Genomic DNA, 24,010 nt, shown 5'->3' on the forward strand with positions numbered 1-24,010 from the left:
AAACAATAAGAAAATGGGGACTACAAGTCATAGAACAACAAAGAAATGAGGATTTCACATCCCAGCTATTGATAAGTGAGTTTTTGCCAGACAGGATGCTATCAAACTAAGTTTCCTTTTACATCTTCTCAGCACTCCCCTTTCTCTGGAGAAGATAGGCATTATCAGGACAGGACTGTATTCCTAATGGCCCAATAGCGCCTTATTTCAATGTGACTAGGTTGGAATGTGAGGGTGTGACCGGTCGCTTCCCAGCTTATGGCTGCCTCCGCTGCTTAGCCAAAGGCCTTAGCCTAAGAACAGCCTCAGACTGTCACAGTAAGAGGACTTTACACTGGCAGACAGCGATTTTGATTCTTTTATACCTCTGTAACTAGCTAAGTGATAAGAATACACCTAAATTCTTAGAGTAAAGGCCTTTACAGACAGGCCTGAATATCCTAACAGATGACAATAGATTAAAAGCAATTAAAGATGGCAAAACAGCTATAACATTTTAAAAAAATTGTAAGGGTCACTAAAGTAGGTCTTATTTTGATAAAACATTTTATACTTAAGTCACACTTATTTTGATAAAACATTTTATACTTAAGTCATAGCACTATAATTGCTAAACACATCTTTATGTTAGGAAGAAATGGAAACAGACTAAGAGAAAAAAAGTCAGTGCCATGAAAATTACATCTGGCATGATCAGCTTTAATCATTACTGCTTACCCTCCTTGAATGGCTGATGTAGGAATTTAATCCTGAATTATGAGTTACTAACTTTAGGCCCAGACAAAGAATTTTGCCGTTGCCTTCAATGAAGATTTATGGGGCTATTTAATCTTTGTATAATACTCTAAAGAAACCAAACATAGGGGATTAATGGGATACAGATTCTTTCACTTGTCATTCACCAGTTCACACTAGGGATTTGAGCTAGATGACTATATACAGATACTGTACTTCAGAGGCAATGAACAAGAGAGAGTTTGGTCACCTCAGTCCAGTTGCTAACTCATGAACCTCATAATTAAGGCTACGATTTTGTCACAGGTATATGTAGTAAAAGTCCTGGACAGGTCACAGGCCATAAACAAAAATTAATGATGGGTGACCTGTACTATAAATACCCCTGACTAAATCTCAGTACTGCTCTGGGGGAAGGGGGGCATGGAAAGAGGCACCAGCTGCTGGGGCCACTGCTTAGGGGGTCCCCGGGGCCAAACCCACCAACTGCTGCTAGGGCGGTCCCCAGGGCCAGCTGCCCAGAGCCACTTCAGCAGCGGCCGGTGCGGCTGGCCCCAGGGCCGCTCCAGCAACAACCGGTGTGGCTATCCCTGAGGCTGCCTGAGCAGCTGGCCCTGGGGTCAACCACACTTGCCAATGCAGAAGTCATAGAGGTTGTAGAAAATCACGGAATCCATGACTTCCGCCACCTCCATGACAGACACAGAGCCCTAATCATAATCACAAAACTACCACTATACTTCCAGCAAGTCGCCAAGAAAACCGATTCCAACCCATAAGAGAAATCAAGCAAGAAAATCCACAAGACAGTTTGAAAATGGGAATAGTGATTAATAAAAACTGGAGCTATCAAAACCAGCACCTCCCCACCCCTCTCTCCATATATATTATAATTCATCTCTGGTTTGAATACAAGTATTAGCAGATGGTCCTGCCCACATGATAGTAAGTATTTGAACCTCTTTAATTTTAATATAAATACTACATATGCTGTTCATATGCTTGCATGGCAGGTAAGAAAATCTGATGCATATAAATAAGAATATTTGGTTTCTATTCATAACTAATAACTGCTAGCAGCTTTTTCTAAAAAAACCTGATGTAGTGATTTTAAAAAGGGAAGATCAGTGTACTATTCTAGGATAACTACCTAATCACTAAGAAAGCAAAAATCTTACGTTATACATTTAAGATTAGAAATTGACAAAATTTCGTACCTGATAATTTTCTATCAGCAGCTTCTCTCTCAGTTAATTACTCATGGGCTAACTATGGAATGCACCACTTGCGGCTGGACGCTCCAGGACTAAGCTCTGCCTTTCAGCTCAGGCCACCAGAAGAGTTCGTCCACAGTTGTAGAAATGCTCTTGCAACCAATTAGTAGCATTAAGGTAGGGTGACCAGATGTCCCGTTTTTAAAGGGACAGTCCCATTTTTGGGGACTTTTTCTTATATAGGCATCTATTACCCCCCTGTCCCGTTTTTTCACAGTTGCTATCTGGTAACCCTACATTAAGGTAACATGACATAATTATCACACTAAATTAACTTTAAGATAATATATGTCTAGGACTTCTTTTAATGAAAATTTTCAAATTTATATTCTGGTCATTTATATGATTACCATGGTGGGTTGAATTCAGAGAGAAGCCTCTAAGAGAAAGAAAATTATCAGGTAAGAAATTACGCATTCTGTTGCACAGATTCTCTCCTAATTCACAGGAAGTACAGAGCAGTGAATTCTAGAAGTAGGGAAGGAAAGGAAAGGAAAAGCAGAGTTTAATTATTCTAGTAGAATAATGCGAGAACGGGAGTTCCCCCCATATAAAGCAAGAGCTTTATAAAATATGGAGTTGTGTGAGAAGTAATCCAGTAGAACTCTCTACTAAAGGATGCTTTTTTAGAGGAAAGGAAACTTACTTGAAGATCTTCTTCAGATGAGGCTCAAAAACTTTTCCCTCAATGTCTCTAGAGACTTCTGTGAATAGTTTCCAGATGCCTAGTATGCCAACTGGTAAGATTTTTACACCTTGCCTGCAGCAACTTTGAGCTGCAAGGCCTTGGTATTTTGGACAGAATGGGATGAACAGAGTACAACTGGCATACATCTCAAGCATAGAGAGTATGTATCTTTATCACTCTAAGCATGCTTATTTATACCACAACCTTCCAAGGATTAGAACAAAACCACAGGATAATTATTTTCCAGCAATTGTGGAAAGAGGAACTTACTTCGGACAGAAATGTTCTGGAGCTGTAAGAATAACCTTTTCCCCATGACAAAGGCAGTGTGGTTCTTGTCTGGATAGGAGAACTAATTCTAAAGCTTGCCTTTCCGAGGTAATGGCAGCTGGAAAGGTCTGCCACAGGCTTGTCTAATTTGTCACTGTAATTAAACTTGGCACCTGATACTTAAGTGGAGGATCCAAAGTGCTTATTTTCAAAATGCCACTATGGCTGATACAAGAAAACACCTTAGAAAGGTGAGTAGGACAGCAACCAAGCCTCCCAAAGAAACTTTAGTGCAGCTGAGATCACTAGAACTTTGTGATTATTATTATAATTGTATTACAATAGTATCTAGAGGTCATGATCCCATTGTGCTGGGCTTTTGGTTTCCCCTCACACCAGAAATGTAAATTTGATCAGATCAATGAATCCCAAGTGTTGTGTGGATACCAAACTGTATCAGAGTTTAATAGAGAATCCATGCTGAATTACACTTCTCTTCTGATGCCCAAGTTGTTAACTGTTCCTGGTCTGAATGAAAGAGTCTCTGCTTCAAGAGGTCTGTTTACAATGTGGCATCATTGGCTACCTAGCAAGTCCAAAGTCCCTTCCGGGCCAGTGGAGGACAAGGAGGACACCACACTTTCCTTTTTCTTCTTTCCTGCATTCTTTATGTGAACTGTCTTGAAAGGTAGATTCTTCTCTAACCAGGACATTATTTCCATTGCCACAGAGAAACTTTGACCTCTAGTTACTCCCTGGTTGGAAGAGATATCAACACTCATGTCTCAATCACAGGCCAATCCCTAATGGGAGGGAAGGGGAGGCTTTTGCTTCAATTACTGTAATTGCCTAAGGTTTCTTGCACCTTCTACTGAAGCAGCTGGTTCTGGTCATTGTCATAGACAGGATACTGGACTTGAAAGGTCCAATGCTCTACGGCCATGTTTGTGGGTTTTGTTTTTTTTTTTAATTAATTTATTTTAAATAAAATAAACTAAATAAAAGACACACACCCTGATAGAAGTGTCAATATTAACTGAAAGCTATATAGGATATGAGATTCTTGGAAATTTATCTTCCAAGTATGTTTGCTTCCACAGTGAGTATTCAAGGGTCTAGAGCAGTAATATTCAGACCTCAGTGGTTCAGGAGCCAAATTAGTGATCAACGTTACCCAAAAGAGCCACAGTAGTGTGAATTCATTGTTTCATTTACTATAGTACTATATATTCATATTTAAACAGTATGACAGGTTAATTACTTAGTGCAAGTTAATAGCTTAATTGGTTAATAACATAGTAAAAGCATCCTGATTGGTTAATAATTAAAGCACACAGTGTTTTAATATCATGTGCTGCAAAGAGCCACAGGAGACACATTAAGAGACACTTGCAGCTCGCGAGCGTCAGTCTGAGTATCACTGGTCTAGAGTGAAAGTTGGGTGTGACATGTGCCTTGCTGCGATTACCACCAGCCATTTAAGACTCTGGATACAGAGGGTAGATCAAAAGGAAGAATCTTGTACAAGCACTGTGACTCATACACAAAAACTATTTTTGTCTTCATCATCATGAGGATTTTGTTGATTTGGAGGAAAATTTATCTAAGTTTCCTTGCATGCATCTACTCCAGATTTTTCCCTCTGCCAGGGTAATGGCCCCTTCTTGGATACACTTTGCATTGGTAGTAACTAATTGACTTCTATGCTGGCTTTGATAGTGAGGTTGATGCCTTTCTGCAATGTCAGTTACTAATTTCTCTAATGTGTCCTCCAATAGCTACTCACAAGTTTGCATGCACAAGGTATCAGTTTTGAATGAGTGATAGCTATTCCTGGGTATAATATGGCTTCTGTGTAGCCACCAAGTTATCATCACAAATCACATCAAGGGCTTGACCAAAACAAAATCCAAGACATTTCAGTCCAATCAAAAACCATACCTCTAGACAACGAGCCACAGTGTTTGCCACACTGTAGGCTTTCCTTACTAAATACATGAAAAACCTATGGTCTGAAAGGGTATAGTGAGGCTTCGAAATTGCAGTGCAGTGTCTAAGGGGAGTTTTGGAAGGCAGTCCCCTTCTGAAGGTGTGACTTGTCTTTCCCTGGTGGAGCTACTGCTACACCAACGTTAGGCTCCCAAAATGTATGAAAAGCCTTTATTTTTATACAAACACATTAGTTGAACATTTGGTTTAATCAGATGTCCTCGTTTGGATCTTATGATGCACTCATAGGAAGCATTAATGGGAAAATATACGTAAGAATACTTGAAAGGAAAGATATTTTATTAATATTAATCAGTTCCTGGCAAGCTACCAATTTTTTTCTTTTTTAAAGCATGTGTGGTACTTCTTCCCCTGGCTGTCTAGGTGATACACTACTCGTCCCAGCACAGGTACCACACAACAGAGGAGCGGTACTGGTACACAGACCCAATTGTGGAAGCAGCTTGCTAGATGTGCCTGGGAACCTGCAAACCTGCCTGCAGTACCATAGTAAGTACCATAGGAGCAGCCTAGTACCACTCGGGGATTTAATTAATAAATCAGGATCATTGTGAAGGGAAGGGAAGGGATTTCTTATTTACCCATACTCTTGTCAGTCAATGTTTCTCTATGGCTCTCAATTAACTCTTCAATTTCTTCCTCAACGATGTCGACGAAGCCATCACCACCCATTTGTCTGGCCACCTGAACAATGCCTTTCACTTCTTTGTCAATTGTCAGGAAACCCTTAAAATCGTTCACACACCCTTTCCATTAGGTTTCACCAACGTGCGTTGACTGTTTCAGGCTTGATTGCATTACTTATATTAAACGGGCAATGGATGCAATCAGCAATGTTGAAGGAATTCCAATACTCCATCACATTAAGTTTCGGATCAGCATCCATAGCGCTACGTATCCGTGAGAATGTAAGAATTGTGTACGTGGCCTTGAAACAGCGAATCACGCCTTAGTCGAGAGGTTGGAGGTGGTATTGTGGGGGAGAAAGATGATTTCAACGTCATTATGCGCAAACCGGAGTGCCTCAGGGTGGCCAGGAGCATAGTCTATGATCAGCAACACTTTAAAGTCAAGTCCTTTCTCTTCGAGGTACCGCTTGACCTCCGGAATGAAACACTTGTGGAACCAATCCAGAAATAATGCTGTCGTCACCCAAGCCTTTTTATTTGATTGCCTTGAACACAGGCAAGAGATTTTTGTTCTGGCCTTTTAGGGCACAGGGATTTGCAGCCCTGTAGAGCAAGCCCGGCTTTATTAAATGCCTAGCTGCACTGCCACAAAACAACACAGTCACATGGTCTTTAGCTGCTTTAAAGCCAGGGGCTTGTCTTTCTGATTTCGAAATGTAAGTGTGGTTGGGCCTTTTTCTCCAGAAGAGCCCAGTCTTGTCAGCATTAAAAACTTGTTCCAGAAGATAACCCTTTTCGTCTATGATTTTCTTTTATTGTTCAGGGTAGGCTTTTGCTGCCCCTTCATTGGCAGATGCAGCTTCACCAGTAGTCTGGACATTTTTGAGGTTGAAATGGTTCCTAAAACTGTTAAGCCAACCTTGGCTGGTTTTGAATTCCTTCTCATCGGAAGGCTGTCCCTCTTCAGTGGTAGGTTTGAACAGCGCGTAGAGGCTAAGAGCCTTTTCTCGCAACATGCTGCCATCGATAGGCACATGTTTACGGTTCATGTCTTCCAGCCATAAGTTTAATGCCTTTTCAGTCTTCACTAAAGTCTTATAACGCACCTTGCTCGTCACCTTAGAAGTTACTGGAGCACTTGATGCCATAACTTGATGAATTTCTCTCTCTCAAATCTTGATGGCACAGATGCTAAATTCGTTGCGGCCATATTTACACGCCATGTTGGAGACCAACGTACCATCTCTCAATAAGTCCAACACAGCCACTTTTTCCTCCAGCGTTCAAACAGATCGCTGTTTCTTTGGTTGAGCACCAGATGAAGTAGTTGGCTTGCGTTTAGGGGCCACATTGTATGAAAAATACATATCTTTAAACACTAGAATCACACTCAGCGCGGCAAGATGCTCACACTATGAGAGGCATGCGGGAACTGAGACCGATTGAGGGAACAGCAGATTCATGTCTCCCATCTTACGCTCATTGAGTGGAATGGTGGGCGGAATTGCCTGCACTATTTACAGGTATCTTTTTTTTTTTGTCGAGCGCGACAGTTGTATTCACGTAAATTAAATGCGTGTATCATGCGACTCACCTGTACTACCGCAAGGACGACACATTTCCTTTTGCCTTTTAGGGACTCTCAGTCGTTTGCAGGACTTCTCCCTGAGTATCATGAGAATTCCTTGACTCCCAGTGGGAAGAAGGGAAGCTATGTTAGAGCCCTTCTCTCCCCTGTGAGCTGAGGGCCCTTTAGTTTCTGGGGACAGGGAGAAGAGGACAGCTTTCAATCCTTTCAGGGGTTTTTCTCCCTCCAGCTCAGGTCTGTTGTGGGACTTACCCCTTGAGCAGGCTCGATTCTCTCACTGAAAGTTCATTAGCGCTGGATTGGTCTTTTCTGCATTAGAGTCGTCGTTTCCTGGGGCAGAATGGGGACCTAACATGCCGGTCTGACTCTGAGCCCCATACCCTGGCAGTGCAAGGGTCGGGTGACTGACAACATGCGAGGCATAATTCACACTCTGCAGAGCTTTGAAGTGCTGCTTCACAAGTTGGGTGTCTGCACCACAGTTCATGTAAGGCCTGAGTGGGTGCACAGGAGTTTGGCAGGAAGGAGCCGCAGTGGCAGATCCATGTGGTTGAAGCCACCATGCTGCTATTTACCAGGGAATGGGAGGAGGAGGAGGATTATAAAGTTGCAGCTGCATGAAAATGAATAAAAACAAAGGTTTTAAAAAGAAAATGGTCAGGAGACACTAAACTGCCAATTTGTTCCACAGCAGGAAGCAGAAAATCTGGTGGCCTGAGCTGAAGAGTGGAGCCTAGTCCTGGAGCCTTCAGCACCACCACTGGACTGCCTCCATATTCCACAGGTGAGGGCATTAGCCCATGAGTAATCACTGGGGAGAGAAGTTTTGCAACAGAAATATCACTTACCTTACGGCCTTTTGAGCTTGTGGATCCTCAATTTCTTTAAAAGAAACTTTTTTGACAATGATGCCCGGAGAATGACCTGCACTGACAGATTTTTCTTCTTCCAGTACAAGATCACGGAATGACTTTGGCAAAGCTGAATGTAATGAAGATGCCCTTTAAAAACAACAACAAAAAGCTCAACATTTTAGACTTACATTTCTCAAGACTATATTTGTGAGTTGTATTAAATATGGGCTAGAGATCTACATGTTTTCATGTCACCAAATATAATTTTGCTCATTAACATATCTGTCAGGAATTTTGCTGTGAATATGGCTCAAGGAATTCACTTAGGGGTATACCTACACATTACAATATTTAATAATTTTTAATTGCTAAAATCTACGGTTAAATACAACCAACAAACATTTGTGTTCTGTCTATAATAGAAATAATTAACGTGTTCACTAACATGATTGTTAACCGTTGTTAAAACGAGACTAAAATGTCAAGTGTAGCTATATGCTTGTAGTGTCAATTTTACTAGATCACAGACGGCAGACTCCTTTGAAGATAGAAGGCTTCGTTTTGTAAAACCCCAATATCAAATATGGGCAAACCCTGGTCCACAAGTTTCAGTAGAATCCTTACTCTATTACATTACATTATATATGCTATGCTGGGTACTCCCCTAAAATAAATATTTTGTTAAGGAAAAGTATAGATGTGTAGTATGGGAAAGTAACTGAGATGAGGAAAGTAAATTCCTACCATGAATACCCAGGTCCATGCATTTTCCCCCTGCTCACCCCAATGTGTCCATTGCCCCTTTATTACTGATCTCCAGAACTAATGCAGGATAAAGAATCAACCTTCTAGATAAGTTTAGGCAGAGGTAGTTTATTTTTTGTTGAAGTCCAAATTTCTTGGTCTAAGATATAGTCAAGGTCCAGACTCCAGAGAAAAATAAATAATAATAATAAGAAGAAGTAAATAAAAAGATTTCAGGGTGTGTTCAAAAGTGTCTGGCGGTCCAGATTTGGCCCGTGGTCCACTTACTGACTATCCCTGAGTTAAGGGAAGGGAGGAGAATGACTAACATTCTACTCAAAAGCTATTTCTATTTACAGGAGAAAAGAGAGTTATCACAACTTTACTGTATGATTCCCTCCTGTCAGGATCTCAGGCATCAATCCTGCATGCACTTAAACACATGCTTAACTCTATCATGAGTAGTCCCATTCATTTTAAATGGGACTACTCATGGTAGTCGTGTTAAGCATGTGAATTTCATTTTAAAAAAAGCCAGATTTTTTTTTACTTTTTAAAAAGATTATTTCTTTAATGCAGAATACTATCTACACCAAGGCAATGTTGGGTGAAATATAAACCTGTATCATGACCAAAGCAAGAAAAATTAAACATCTAGAAAACCAAACAGCAAGCACTGTTCAGGGAAATCTCAAACATATCAGGAACTGAACAGTTTAATACTACCTCATCAACCGGATGTACACTTAACCTCAGGATTCAGCCAAAATTCAGCCAAATTCAGTTTTTCTCTGCAAGTGATTTAAGCTATTACTCACAAATGCTCTAATGCACTCTTCTTCCTTTGCATGATTCAAGCAGTGCAAAGGGAGCAAAGCAAGTCACCAGCTTGGAATTCCCCTGACGTAGCATGTGAAGAGTCAGCGTGCACCTACTCCACTCCCACTACAGTCTTGGCATATGAGAGTTAGAAAGATATGACTAGAACATGCTGGCTATCCCCAGACAGTCCCTTGTGGTCCATTATTAGCTGGCAGAGGTTACAGGAGCCTCTTCTGGGACCAGTGCAAAACCCGCTAGAGAATTAGAAAACCTAACTAACTAGCTCCATGTCGCCTCCTTGCCACAGCTACATCCAATGGCAACTGGGCAAAGCAGCGAACCGGCATTACTATTTTTTGTCATTTTCGGTAAAAACAAAATGAAGCTTATGAAAGCGTTACAGCCTAGCCAACAAACAACTAATGGCTTAAATGCAGTATCTTCACTAAACTCATCTTGCTTTGTGCACTGCACTTTCCACCTAATTTGTAACACACTAATTTAATTTGACCAGACTGTCTTTAAGAGAAAAGATGTTTTAATTGTATTGAAGAAACTTAAAAAAATCTTATTCCTGGAATTTTGGCTGTACAAAACAAACAAGTGTGAAGTTTCTTTATAGAAGAGCTATTGACATTCTGGTGTGTTATTGAAGGCACTTTTGACAGATGGAGCACCAGTATGGACTTCAAAAGTATTAAAATATATTATGATGCACAAAACATATTTTTTGCAACTAAAATATTGAGTTTTAATTGTTGTAAGCCTCCATTCCAGATAGACTCTAGGTATCTGAACCATATATACATATGTATCTGAACCATATATATAACATCCAAATAATATATACACTACACACACACACGTAACATATGTATCTGAACCATACATTATATATAAAATCCAAATAAGGCTAATATTTTGTTTAATTTCTTGTGGGACATGGGAGTGTTTCAAAATAAAAGTACTCCTGACAAAGTTTATTATTCTCTACCAGTCTTCAAAGCACTTGATTTTAGCTTCAATCCCCCAACCTGTGAAATTGGAAGTTTCTTTTGGCATAAAAGAAAAGAACGGTAAAAGTTATATGGTGTCTTTTAATCAACCAAAGAAAGTGCCAGAAGGTCCCACACCCTTCTGGCAAATGTTCTTGCCAGTAAAGCTGCTGAATTTCCAAGACAAGTATCTCCTTTCATTGGAACACAAAAGCTCTATAAGCTTTCAATATACTGCATGCATGGAAAGCAGAGTTTGTCATCAGATGTACTCTACATTTTGGATAAAAAGATCCACATTCCACATGGGTAAGTGATGCACCCAAGCTTACTGTTCTATACTTTTACAGAAAAAAAGATGACGTGGATGATAATTGTTAATACAACTTTTTTTTTTTTTTTAAAGAACTAGCACAAGCAACCAATAATAATATACAGTTTGCCTGTTGAAGTTTAAACTTTATCTAACAAAGTTAATTCCCCTTTCCAACAGCTAGGCTATTTGAAACATTTATAGATTTCTCACTGATTCTCTGCTTTAACTCTTGGTTTAATCAAGATTTTCCATCTAAGTAGGCACAGACAGAGGAATATTGTAGATGAACATTTATAGGCATATGTGGCCACATGAAAATTAAACCAGAAAGTTATCCTTCAGTGGAAGATGCACTGGCCTTTTCACTTAAGATACCTGGGCCTGCATCACACACTATATAAAATATTTCAAAAGACTGATTTAGTAAAAATGTGCCCAACAATCTCTGGGTGCTTATACATTTAATATAAAAAGACACCAATTAACCAAAAGAATTGACTAAAAGTCAGCTCCCGCTAGCCAATAAATTAAACTTCAGCCACTAAAACCAATTTCTGGGAAAAGTTGGATGAACAGATGCCTTCAAACACCCTACAAAGCTTAATTCATCCTTTGTTGGACCACTGAGGAAAGTAAGTTTTGAAAAAAACCTCTCAGCTTGACATAATGTACATCATGTACCATCTTAAAGCAGAGCTAAAGCTCACTAACGTATGTACGAAAGATAAACTGCATCTGCCCCAAAATTACAGCACTTACTCTGAATCCAGAATTATTTGATAAAATGCAAATAAACAGTAATTTTTTGTGATAAGACAGATTTTCAAATTAATATTAAGAAATGTAACGTGTCAAGTATTTTCTTTGTCCAGAATGATTATTAATAATGGAACACCACAAATTCTTCAGACTTTCCATTCAATTGACATTAGTTAAAATACTGTGCATAGGTTATACAGTAACTCCACGCTTAACGTTGTAGTTATGTTCCTGAAAAATGCAACTTAAGTGAAAAGATGTTAAACAAATCCAATTTTCCCATAAGAATTAATGTAAATGGGGGGGGGTTAGGTTCCAGGGAAATTTTTTTCACCAGACAAAAGACTATTTTATATTTTTTTATATATATATACACACACACATATAAGTTTTAAACAAACAATTTAATACTGGTACACAGTGACGATGATTGTGAAGCCTGGTTGAGGTGGTAAAGTCAGAGGGTGGGATATTTCCCAAGGAATGCCTTACGGCTAAGTGATGAACTAGTAATTGACTGAACCCTCAAGGGTTAACTCGTTAGTGTAGCCTCACACTCTACAAGGAAGCATGAATGGAGGGAGGGGAGACGGCATGGCAGACAGAGACACACACCATGTGTGTGAGAGAGAGATCCGCATTGCTCCTTTAAGTACGCTGACCCCACTCTAAGAAGATCAGCAAGCTGAGACGGCAGCTGCCAGGAAGCTCCCCCCGTCCTGAGCCGTCGTGTGAGTCCCCTGCTCTACGGAAGATGGGGTAGGCGGGTGCAAGAGCAGGAGAGAGGGGGACACCCTGACATTACCCCCCTCTTGCCCTCTCCCCCCACCCTGCACAGCAAGCAGTAGGCTCGGGGAACAGCTCCAAGGCAGAGGGCAGGAGCAGCACACGGCAGTGGCGGGAGGGACAGTTGAACTGCAGGCAATCGATAGCCTGCTGGGCAGCTGCCGCACAGGGAACTTAGGTGAGTGGGGAGCTAATGGGGGGCTGCCGGTCCACCCTGGTTCCAAGCCTTCATCAGCTAGCTACAACGGGCTGCTCTTCCTGCAAGCAGTGGACAAAGCAGGCGGCTGCCAAATGACGATGTTATAAGGGAGTATTGTGCAACTTTAAACGAGCATGTTCCCTAATTGATCAGCAACTTAATAAGGAAACAATGTTAACCAGGATGACTTGAAGTGAGAAGTTACTGTACTATAATTACAACCTTTTTTCAAGTAACTAATGACTATGATATTAAATTGCTATAGTGCTCCTTGGAAAAGAGATGACTAAGGGGGGATATGATGGAGGTCTATAAAATCATAACTGGTGTAGATAAAATAAGTAAGGAAGTGTTATTTACTCCTCATAACACAAGAATTAGGGGGTCACCAAATGAAATGAATAGGCAACAGTCAACCAGAGGAGCTCCTTGCCAGAGGATGTTGTGAAGGCCAAGACTATAACAGGGTTCAAAAACAAAAACTAGGTAAGTTCATGGATGGATCACTTCTTAGAATCATAGAATCACAGAATATTAGGGTTGGAAGAAACCTCAGGAGGTCATCTAGTCCAATCCCCTGCTCAAAGCAGGGCCAACACCAACTAAATCATCCCAGCCAGGGCTTTGTTAAGCCGGACCTTAAAAACCTTTAAGGATGGAGATTCCACCACCTCCCTAGGTAAAACCCATCCCACTTGATGATTAGCTATTCTGTTCATTCCCTCTGGGGCACTGGGCATTGGCCACTGTCAGAAGACAAGACACTGAGCTGGAGGACTGAGGTGTACAAGCATTATCAGACACCAGGAGGAAGGTCCTCTGGTGAGGATAAAGAAGGTGTTGGGAGGAGGCCATGGGGAAGTAGCCCAGGGAGTTGTAGCTGTCGTACAGCTGTTCCAGGAGGCACTCTAGACAGCTGCATTCCGCAGGGCCCTGGGCTGGAACCCGGAGTAGAGGGTGGACCCGGGTTCCCCCCAAATCCTCCCAACTCCTGGTCAGACACAGGAGGAGTCGACCTGGACTGTGGGTTCAGAAAAACGGCCAAGCTGCGGGCTGCCATGAAGCTCCAAGGCGAGCAAATCCACCAGTAAGCGCAAGCCCCACCAAGGCAGAGCAGGAACTTTGTCACAGAACATTGAGCCACAATCACCATCACCAACCACAATTCCTGTTTAAAATTTTTAAGCTAAATGTACAAAAGTAGAAACACCACTGTTTTCTTGTAACTAAATAGAAGTTGTGTCATCTAAAAAAAAAAAAAAATACTGCCCCAAAGGAACCATCAACACAAAGATAAATAAACTGAGTTAAGTAAGATGACATACCATGCGCTCCCTGGTTTTGTAACTTTCGTAGGTGTGGGTGGCGTGGCTGTAATGGAAGTAGTTTCCAGGCTGTTTGTAACTGAGCTGTTATCCTTAGCTGCCATGGCAATCATTTTTCTTTGCTTCTGAGAAAGCCTGATTCCATGAGAAGCAGGTTTACTATGAATTAAAATGACAATTGGAAAAGAGAAAACAACCGATAATTTAAAATACTAACCTCAAAAGACAGGTTATCTACCAGCACCCGTTATTCGAGTGTATCATCTACATATTCACACTTGAAGCACTAGTGCCTCTAGCGTCGAGTTGCAGAATCTTCTGAAGAGCAGTGCCCTTTGAGGATACTCTCCCTTCCCTCCCTGCCCCTTTCAAGGATCCCTAGAGCATAAAAAGTAAGGACTGGCCCAGACATCCTTCAGTTCCTTCCCTAGTTCAGGAAATTCTTTCCCAAGACTCCAAAGAAGAGGGGAAGGGAAGCAGCAAGTGTCAATATGCAGTGGCAATACTAAGAGCAACAGCTGCTGGTAGTAATTTCTCTCCCTCCCTCGAGCAGGCTCTATAGTCCCACTTGAGGAAGACTCGAAAGCAGTACAATTCTATGGAAGGTGGGCTGAGAGTGTAGGTGAACGCTGTTTGCAGAACTAACAAAATGAACATCAAAAAGAACAGGAGTACTTGTGGCACCTTAGAGACTAACAAATGTATTTGACCATAAGCTTTCGTGGGCTACAGCCCACTTCAGTGGATGCATAGAATGGAACATATAGTACGAAAATTACATACATATATATATATACACACACACAGAGAACATAAAAAGGTGGAGTAAGAGGCTAATTAATTAAGATGAGCTATTATCAGCAGGAGAAAAAAAACTTTTGTAGTGATAATCAAGATGGTCCATTTAGACAGTTGACAAGAAGGTGTGAGGATACCTGACATGGGGAAATAGATTCAATATGTGTAATGACCCAGTCACTCCCAGTCTCTATTCAAACCCAAGTTAATGGTATCTACTTTGCATATTAATTCAAACTCAGCAGTTTCTCATTGGAATCTGTTTTTGAAGCTTTTCTGTTGCAAAATTGCCACCTTTAAGTCTGTTACTTAGTGGCCAGAGAGGTTGAAGTGTTCTCCTACCGGTTTTTGAATGCTATGATTCCTGATGTCAGATTTGTGTCCATTTATTCTTTTGCATAGAGAGTGTCCGGTTTGACCAATGTACATGCTCTAAATAACAGGTCAAGAGTGTTAGTGACTGAAATTTCCTCTCCTGAATTGAGATTGAGACAGAGACAGATTGCTTAAAGCACATATAGGTGCCCAAGTAGCATCTTTGGAAAAAGATGATGAAAACAATCAGAATTCATCTGATGCTTTACCACTCATTTAGTTAAGTACACCTTGATTTCTCAGGTGACCAAATACCTACCAAATCATAAAAGGCATGAGAAAGATACTTGTCAGACTACAGTCAGACTAGGGGCCTGAAAGATTAAACCAGGGATGACATTTTTTAAACTGGAAATTGTGGTGAAGATATGCACTTTTTCCAACTGAGCTTATGCAGACTCAGCTTTCTGGACTGCAACTCACCAACAGCCTGTCCATATTTAAAGCTATGAGGAATGCCCTTTTACATGGCATAGATGACATACACATGTGAATCAGAGCAAAGATCCTAAGAGTTTTGTGAACGAAAGATTTCAATCTCATGGCAAAGGAGAGTCATGCACCAGAGGGAATAACCCAAGGACAGCTCAAATAAATCCATCCACTGCAGAATTGCTGAAAAGGGAAGTCAAATTTGCTCTCAGATATCACAACTTCCAGGTAGCATTACTAGTACATGGAGTAAGTCTTCCATAAAACTAGAGGACTGTACCATTCCCCCATGCATGTGACAGTAGTTGCTGACATTACAACCAATTCAGTCTGGTAGAACTCAAAACAGTTCTTCAAATGTTTGAACTGTAATATATCAAAAGTAAGAGAAGAGCATCTCAGATTCATTCTCTTCAGCTACTGCAATGGGAAAACTTCGATATTTACTGCAGCAAGTTTTTGTCTGCTTGGTTTTTCAACAGGATCTACTAGACTTCAGAATAAACCTCCCCATAAAGCAACTCAGTAATTCAGAAGTCAGGCTGTCAACCTGAGAAGATTCAGGCTCAAATGGATACTTTCACCCCAGCTCTAAGACAAAGAACAAGGAGAATGGAAAACAGGATTTGTGGTACTAAAAAACTAAGATGTCCAAAGATGAAAGAGCCAAGACCAATTAAGGCAACTGACAACTTTTTGGATCCATTGTGACTGATCCCCAGACAGATCTCCTCAACCAATGGAATCAGAGGGAAGGCAGAAGAATTCCAGATTCCAGTAAGAAAGAGGAGTATGGTCAATGACAGTGGGTTTTGTTTGACCCTGAGGCAGAATTGGAGACAATAGGTGTTCACTGAATTAAGAAAACTCGCTGGGATATATCCTCAGTTGATAATCTGAAACTTTCACGTTAAGTATTTTTCCATTGGCCATTGTGACTACCTGAGTGCACATTCAGGTAAGTTTACGAAAAAAAAATATGAGAACCCTTTTGAGGTATCTAGTACAGATGACCAAGTTCAAGAAAGGATGAAGGCCCACAGAGGTCTTTCTAGCACTATAGCAGAATAGGTTTGAGGCTGAAGGGCCAAAGATGCAGCACCAGGAAGCCCAATATGACTGGAACGGAGACTTCCATTGCAAAGGTGTCAGGAGTTGCGTCCACTCCCCACAATCTCCAAACACACACAAGCTGCTCTGGAAATTGAGAGGCTCCTGTCAATGTGCAGTTGATCATGCATAAATAGGAGAAGCATGCAGATCCAATGATCCAGCATTGACAGGTGATAGCGAAACAGACTGCCAAATATCTAGTACCGTTGACAACAAGCTACATTAACTCAGATGGATTAGGGGATCCTATTTTCACTAGAGCTGGGTAGAGAGCCACTTCAACTAACCGTTCACCAAAGTAACTGGTGAAACTAAGGACATTAGTGCTCTTGGTATTAGGCAAAACTTCAAAACTAGTAGTTCACTAGTACTCAAAGGTGCGGGATTATCAGCACCGGACTTTTGACATGGATGGATCTGAGGACCTAACACTGCCAATGCTGGCACCAGAATACTTCTAGCATGTGGTTTAGAGTAAACTGCAAAATCTTCAGCACCAAATTAGGCTGAACCAGACTAATTTAGGGACTTCTGTTTCTCATTGAGTACGCTAGAAAATCACTGAGCTGAGTCATCTAGGGACTTGGACATTGCTTCAAGGCAGATAAAGAGCCACTTAAGTGAGCAGTTCTCTTAACTCAATGCTGGACTTAATGCCAAACTTAGTTAACTGGGCCTATGGAGCCTCCCCTCATCAGCAGAGATGTCGGAGGCAGCTCTCTCACTTTGTGTGGGTCCAGATACCAGGCACCTTTTTTTTTTTTTTTTTCAAAAAGAAAAGAGGACAGCTGACTCATAATTTAACCAAAAAATAACCCTGAAATGGCAACTCTGCCATTTCAGGGTTATTTTATGTATCTATATATCTCCAGTGAGGACACGGCAATCCTAAACTCTTCAGCCGTTAAGAAACTGAAGGGTAATTGGGACTCTCTCCCTTTTTGTACTTTCAGAGTCCTCCATGATGGGAAAGTGGGATGCATCCCAAGGGACACTGCTCTTCACAAGATTCTACATCTTGGCACCAAAAGTGCCAATAGCATAGCACAAAATGGAATATGTAGAGGCCACTTGAAACACTAGAAGTCTATATGTTGGGTGGTTTTCGTGTTTTTAGGGTGGAAGGGAAGTCAGTTGCTTGCTTGGGCATACAAGGAATGAGAACTTCCTCCAGACATTACACTGTCACATTGATCCTCATAGCGAGATGGTGGAGGCTGCCCAGGATGTTCCCCTTTCTCTGATGAAGGCAGAATCATTGAGCACTGCCACATGTGGCCGATGACTCTTCAAAAAAACACTAAATTTTTGGTTTTGTAGGTGCAGTTTTGCTGAGTGTTTCTGGTCTGATGTCTTGCTTTACCATGAGTTTTGTTTCCAAAATGGTCTTCTTATTTCATTCTATCTTGTGTTAGCTCCCTAAAATCCACAGATGGGTGTCATTCAGGCTAGTATGTGGGGAAAAAAATCCTGCAAAATGTCCAATCTGCACTGAAATCTTCTCCCCCATCCACACCAGTGGTACTCTTTGGGAAAATACCATGCAACTGGGGAGGCTGGAGGAGGTGGTATGAAACAAATGATACCTGGAGAGCAACCAGATGGAAATTTAGATTATTTTTTAGTGGGGATGGACAGAGAGCAGAAAGGTTGGCCAGCTAGGCCACTGATCCCACATATGATCTGTTATTTTATTAATCTTTCCATTTATGGCTCCAGAGTCCAACAAAAGGTTCTGCACTAACTAGATAAATCAGGCCATTGCAGACAGAGATGTTCATTTTAAATGCATGCACAGAAATCCATAACAAAATGAATAAACAAAGCTGTGCAAACACAAAAAAGGACAAGAAGATTTTTTTCTTCTTCTTTTAAATCTCAAACCATCTGAACCGCTAAGTAAATCCATAATGGCCTATTCTTCAACATCTCTCCTTTTTTATAGATATTGGTTTTTTACCAACCCTGCATTTGTCTTTGGCATAGTTCCACACTTCTGCATATTTTCTTCAAGTTCCATGATGGTTCTTAGATCCACAGCAGGAGGGCTGGCAGGGCTGAATGAAAAATAAAAAATTACCTTTCAAGGCATTCATTTTTACTTACATTCCACAGTTTCCAAACTTCACTGAAATCTTCTACGTCATACTTAAATTATACATCCGGGTACCATCGTATGTCTATTTCCTCAATTATGGCAAACCTCAAATAGAATGTTTCTGACAAAAAAAAACTTTTTCTATATGTGTATATACAGAATACACAAAAATACTTCCAAGATTCATTACAATGTGAAACAAGAGGCAAAGTGTGATTTACTTTTTAAAAGCCATTGTAAATAAGATATTTAAAACTAGGAAACTTGTTCAGTAGTTGGCTAGTAACTTAAATATTATGGAGACACTGGTCACAACTCCACAGTTAAGGCAGAATTCCACTTTGCACTTAAAGAAGCGATTAAACCTTATTGTTTTGTATGGAAAATATTTGTTATCCCTCCCCCTTCCCAAATTACAGCACTTACTCTGAGTACAGTGTGAATTTTCTAAGAATTTACAAGTAAATCCTTAAATTTATAAGAGAAAATTAATATCATGTTTCTCCAAATGATCTTATTAAAACAACGCAGACACTTCAAACTTTCCTTATAGTTAAAACTGAAACCTTGTTATATGCTACATTTGAACAAATTCAACTTTCATACCATAGCTAATTTAACTGCTACAATTATATAGGCTACAACTCTTAAGTAACTCTTAAGTGGGACCACTGTGATGGGCTAATTCAGCCACCAGCATCCCTTTACAGCTGATTTGTATGTATCAATGCTAGCTGTTTTAATGAATTGGTGGTATGAAAGAAATTGGACACCTGGGTGAAGAGTTTTCATTGGTAGGATTACTTGGCCCAATTGTCACAGCTCCTTAAAAGTTCCAAAGCCACAGGATAACCTAGGGCATTACTGCTTGAAAGGCTCCCCACGGCACTGCTGTCTTGGTTCCACTGTGCTTTGACATCACTGTCGGGGGAAATGAGGCAGGCGCATGCAGGAAGCATTTAAAATCACAGAGAAACATCGGGACCCTTGAACAGAGTTCTCCTTGTCCTCCCTTCAGACAGCATAGTCTAATACAAGACTCCAAACCAACTGCAAGTCAGTGTGACCCTTAATTTGCTGCTTTGTGCTCCTCTGGCAATGCAAGGCAGCTTAATCCAGATTAATAGCTTGTGTAGGCTGCTTCGGTGTCTCAGTGACTCTGCCCTTAAAAGGTAAAAAATTTAAAAAGTGATTTAAGCTTGATATTTTTAAGTGACTTGAAGATATGTAGTATCACTTGGTAGAATTCTTCCAGTTTCTCATTTAGAGTTTATGTACAAAATTTAATAATTTTTAAAACCCAAGGTAATTCCCAGAGAAAAACTATGTTGAGATACAGCTACAGTTGGGAGTCTATATCAACTAACTTAAGAACAAAAAAATATTACAGGGATACTGTCTATGCCACTGAATGAGGAAGTAGGCTGTCTTCAGCATTATGCTTCCATCAGACAATGCTGCCACACAGAGACATGAAGCAGTGCATCTCATTGCAATCCTGCAGCAAGAGACCATGCTTGCCTGGGAATTGTGGATCTGAAATCTGATCTTGTATTTGTATATGGTTAGGAATGAAGCTTTCAGTATTTTGATAGTGATAGGCCAATGCCCTCTTTTATTTAATGTAAAATCCTTTTATGTCCCACACATACATTGCTAATGTAAGCAGTTCTAGTGAGCATGTTGTTGGGAAACAATGATTATTAAGGCCTAAAATTAAGACACCCCTCAAAACACAACATAAGGAAAATTACTAATGAAGCTTTATCTAATGATTCACAAACATAAGGTTGGACTTTGAGTGAAAAAGTCTCTGAAAACCCATGTTTAAAGAAGATAAAATACTGACACTGAGGTCATGGCACTTTTAAACCCACAACCCTACACTTCTATGTGTGTATGATAATACACATACTGAATTATGATACTGAAGTATAAAAATGAAGAACTGCTACACGGTAAGATTAAGAGCTTTGTTAGTTATACCTTAATAATTTATAATTATGGATAATGAATGAGGCACACGCACACTCAAAGACTGAGCGTGTGTTCACTAGCAGACTCTGAAGTACCTGCAGGGTATTTATTTTTTTCCTGTGACCTTCAATTTTAGGAAAATCTATACCTTTGACAAAGGGCACAGTTCATGTATAGCAGGTATTCACAGATTCTAAGACCAGAAGGGACAATTGTGATCATCTTCTAGTCTGCCCTGCATAACCCAGGCCATAGTCATTCCCTGAATTAAATTCCCATTTGGGTTAACCTTTTATCTTTTAGATAAAACATCCAATCCTGATTTAGAAGTTGCTAGTGATTGAGAGTCCACAACAGCTCTTGGTAAATTTGTTCAAATAGCTAATTACCCTCACGGTTAAAAACATATGCCTTATTTCCAGTCTGAATTTATCTAGCTTCAACTTCTAGCCACTGGATCTTGTTATACCTTTGTCTGCTAAACTGAAGAGCCCATCATCAAATATTTCTTGCCATGTACTTTCAGACCGATCAAGTTATCCTTTAACCTTATCTTTGTTAAGCTAAGCAGACTGAGCTCCTTGTATCACTATAATTAATCATTCCCGTGGCTCTTCTCTGAACCCTCTCCAACTTAACATCCTTCTTGAAGTGTGGACCCCAGAACTGGATGTGGTATTCCTGCAGCAGTCCCACCAGTGCCAAATATAGATGTAAAATAACCTCCCTACTCCTACATAAAACATTCTCCATTTATGCATTCAAGAAATGCATTAGGCCTATTGGCCACAGCGTAGCCCTGGAAGCTCACGTTCAGCTGAATGTACAGGAATAAGGTATTGACGAAGATGGTACTATACAAAACAGTACTATCCATCAGCAGATGGAATATTTTTACTACAACATAGTACTTAAGATTTTAAGTCAGACTATACCAAATGTCATTGGTATTGAGATAGGATCTTCAGTTATTGAGACCGGCCTGTGCAGAGGACTGCAAGTCAAGTCACTGAAGATTTCCAGTGCTTGTCAGGCTTACCGGGAGCAGATTTGGACAAGTCAGAAGAATGGCCTCTTCTTGGCCAGTATTAGGGACAATGACTGTTGCCAAGCATCAGCTGAAGTTCTCTACACCTTCTTACCCTGGGCAGCAGAAGTCACTGACTGACCTGAAGAAGGACTGCAGTGAAGGTCCAGAACGCTTCACTGAAACACAAGATCTCCTGGTGCCAGAAGAACCCTTAGCTCCTGAGATAGCATCTCTTGTAGCTGGAGCACTAATTTGAAATTGACTTCAGAACAACTGCTTTCGAGGCAGGACCTCAGTCAGAATCACTCCTCAGAGTTCTCCATAAAAAATAATTTCAGTCAGGCATCACAGGCATTTTGCACAAGAAAAATATCTACAGATTAAACATTTATGACCTTCCCTTAGACAAAAAAGGCATTTAGTATGTCCATCATTTAAAGGCATAGCTGCCTCACAGGCAGGGTAGATTTTAAAACCTGGAGACTTAAGCCAACAGACCACCACATTGGTGCCAAGGTGAGACTTCAAAACAAACGGTCCCATCTTTGGGAATGAAAAAACCACTAAACCTATTCTAAGAAAGCTACAGTCAGATACCACACACCATCTCACTGCCATGTGTGGTAAGGAAACAAGTGGTGTCTGAAGCTGCTTTTCCCCTTCTGCCCTCCTCGGAAGTGGGAGATGGGGGGCACAGGCAGAAACCCAACAGATGCTGCTGAACAAAAGAATCCAAGCTCATGTACACAGGGCGCACACACGTACAGTGAGATCCATGTAGATAAAATACTAGAAGAACTACATTAGGAATCTATTTTTATTAATGTAGGAGGCTGAAGCTAACAAATTTGACCTTAAACTGCCTATAAACGCAATAATGTTCAAAATTGTTTGTCAAACATCCTCTCAAAAAAAGGGTACACTACAGTGACAACCCCAATTGCTGCAGTAACACTACTGTAAAATGAATGGTTACCTCACAATACTGTAGTACTATTTTTTAATTGAAGGATGGAGGAGTAAAGGATCCAATTAACAGAAAGAGCTACTTTAAAATTTTAAAACCCTTTGAGACAGTGTCCCTTTTAAGATGTATCTAATGGTTCTTTACTATTCAAGAGAAAGCAAGCATATCAATTTGCAAAAAGAAAGCCAACATCCTTAGCCAACATGTCAAGTGTTGCTGGTATCATACAATCAATTTAAACACAGTTAACTTTTCACTTTGAAAAGAAGCAAGAATATTAAACTACTAATGTTCACTATCTTTTACCAAATGGAAAGCACAGTACTTGTCAGCTAATTATTTACAATAAATTTTATTGTACCTGAAAGAGGTAGCAACCCAACTTGGAGAGCTTGCAGAGTTGTTTTTAACACTGGGAATAGACTGTGGAACAGACTGTTTCAGAGCTGATGATCCCTCACATAATTTCATCTCTTTATTAGAATGTAGGGCTTTTATACTCTGAACATACATTTTGTCTTTCATCTGAAACATAAAAGAATTCTATTGAAACAGGGTTTTTTCCCCATTTAGAAAAGGGTGATGTTAGAAGTGACATAAGTTGCGAATATTAAAGTATACATGAAGAGGCTCTACATGTAATATCAGAAGCATAAGATGTATTTTAATTAATCCCAGCTCAATCTGCATTATTTATATTATTTTTAATTGACAGCATCCATCAAAAAACAAGAATGACCTTAGAACTATGTTCAAATACATTACTAGATAAACTAGTATACTACTACTCCTAGAGATTTGTTACAGGTCTAAAATAACGATTTTGATACTGGACACTAACATGCACACAGATTTGAATTAGTCTCAATTCTTGTGAACTTAATTTCTCTTTATAAATCCTCTCTTTAATTACACTCTTAAAATTATCCTCGCCAGTAATCTTTTTACCAAATACATCAGGCTAAGAAAATTAGCTTTATTTTGCTAAATCTGAGGTTCCTTTATTCTTTCAGATAAATATGAGGTAGGGATTTTAAACAATATAAGTCTAAGACATCAGAGAGTTGAAAATTTCAAAAAACAAAAGGGGTATAAAATGAAACATGGTGTTTAAAAACTCCTGATACCATACATAAACAAAATATCAGCACTATCTATTAAAACCACAGAGGATTTTTGTTTGTTTATTTTAATATTTCAGGATGAGAATGTGACTAAACTGTCTT

At 40.1% G+C, this 24,010-nt stretch overlaps 1 protein-coding gene across 1 annotated transcript in view; it reads right to left on the bottom strand.

The window, feature by feature from the left end:
- Positions 1-24,010, bottom strand: part of IBTK (inhibitor of Bruton tyrosine kinase) — a 96,741-nt gene that overhangs the window by 10,514 nt on the left and 62,217 nt on the right. The window contains exons 23-26 of the mRNA XM_077812747.1: positions 23,146-23,309; positions 18,677-18,769; positions 13,995-14,153; positions 8,043-8,195 (exon numbers count right to left, since the gene is read on the bottom strand). Coding sequence (XP_077668873.1) covers positions 8,043-8,195; positions 13,995-14,153; positions 18,677-18,769; positions 23,146-23,309 — 569 coding nt within the window. The remainder of the gene's footprint in view (positions 1-8,042; positions 8,196-13,994; positions 14,154-18,676; positions 18,770-23,145; positions 23,310-24,010) is intronic.

The sequence above is a fragment of the Eretmochelys imbricata genome, chromosome 3 (genome assembly GCF_965152235.1).
Source record: "Eretmochelys imbricata isolate rEreImb1 chromosome 3, rEreImb1.hap1, whole genome shotgun sequence".
NCBI classification, from domain to species: Eukaryota; Metazoa; Chordata; order Testudines; family Cheloniidae; genus Eretmochelys; species Eretmochelys imbricata.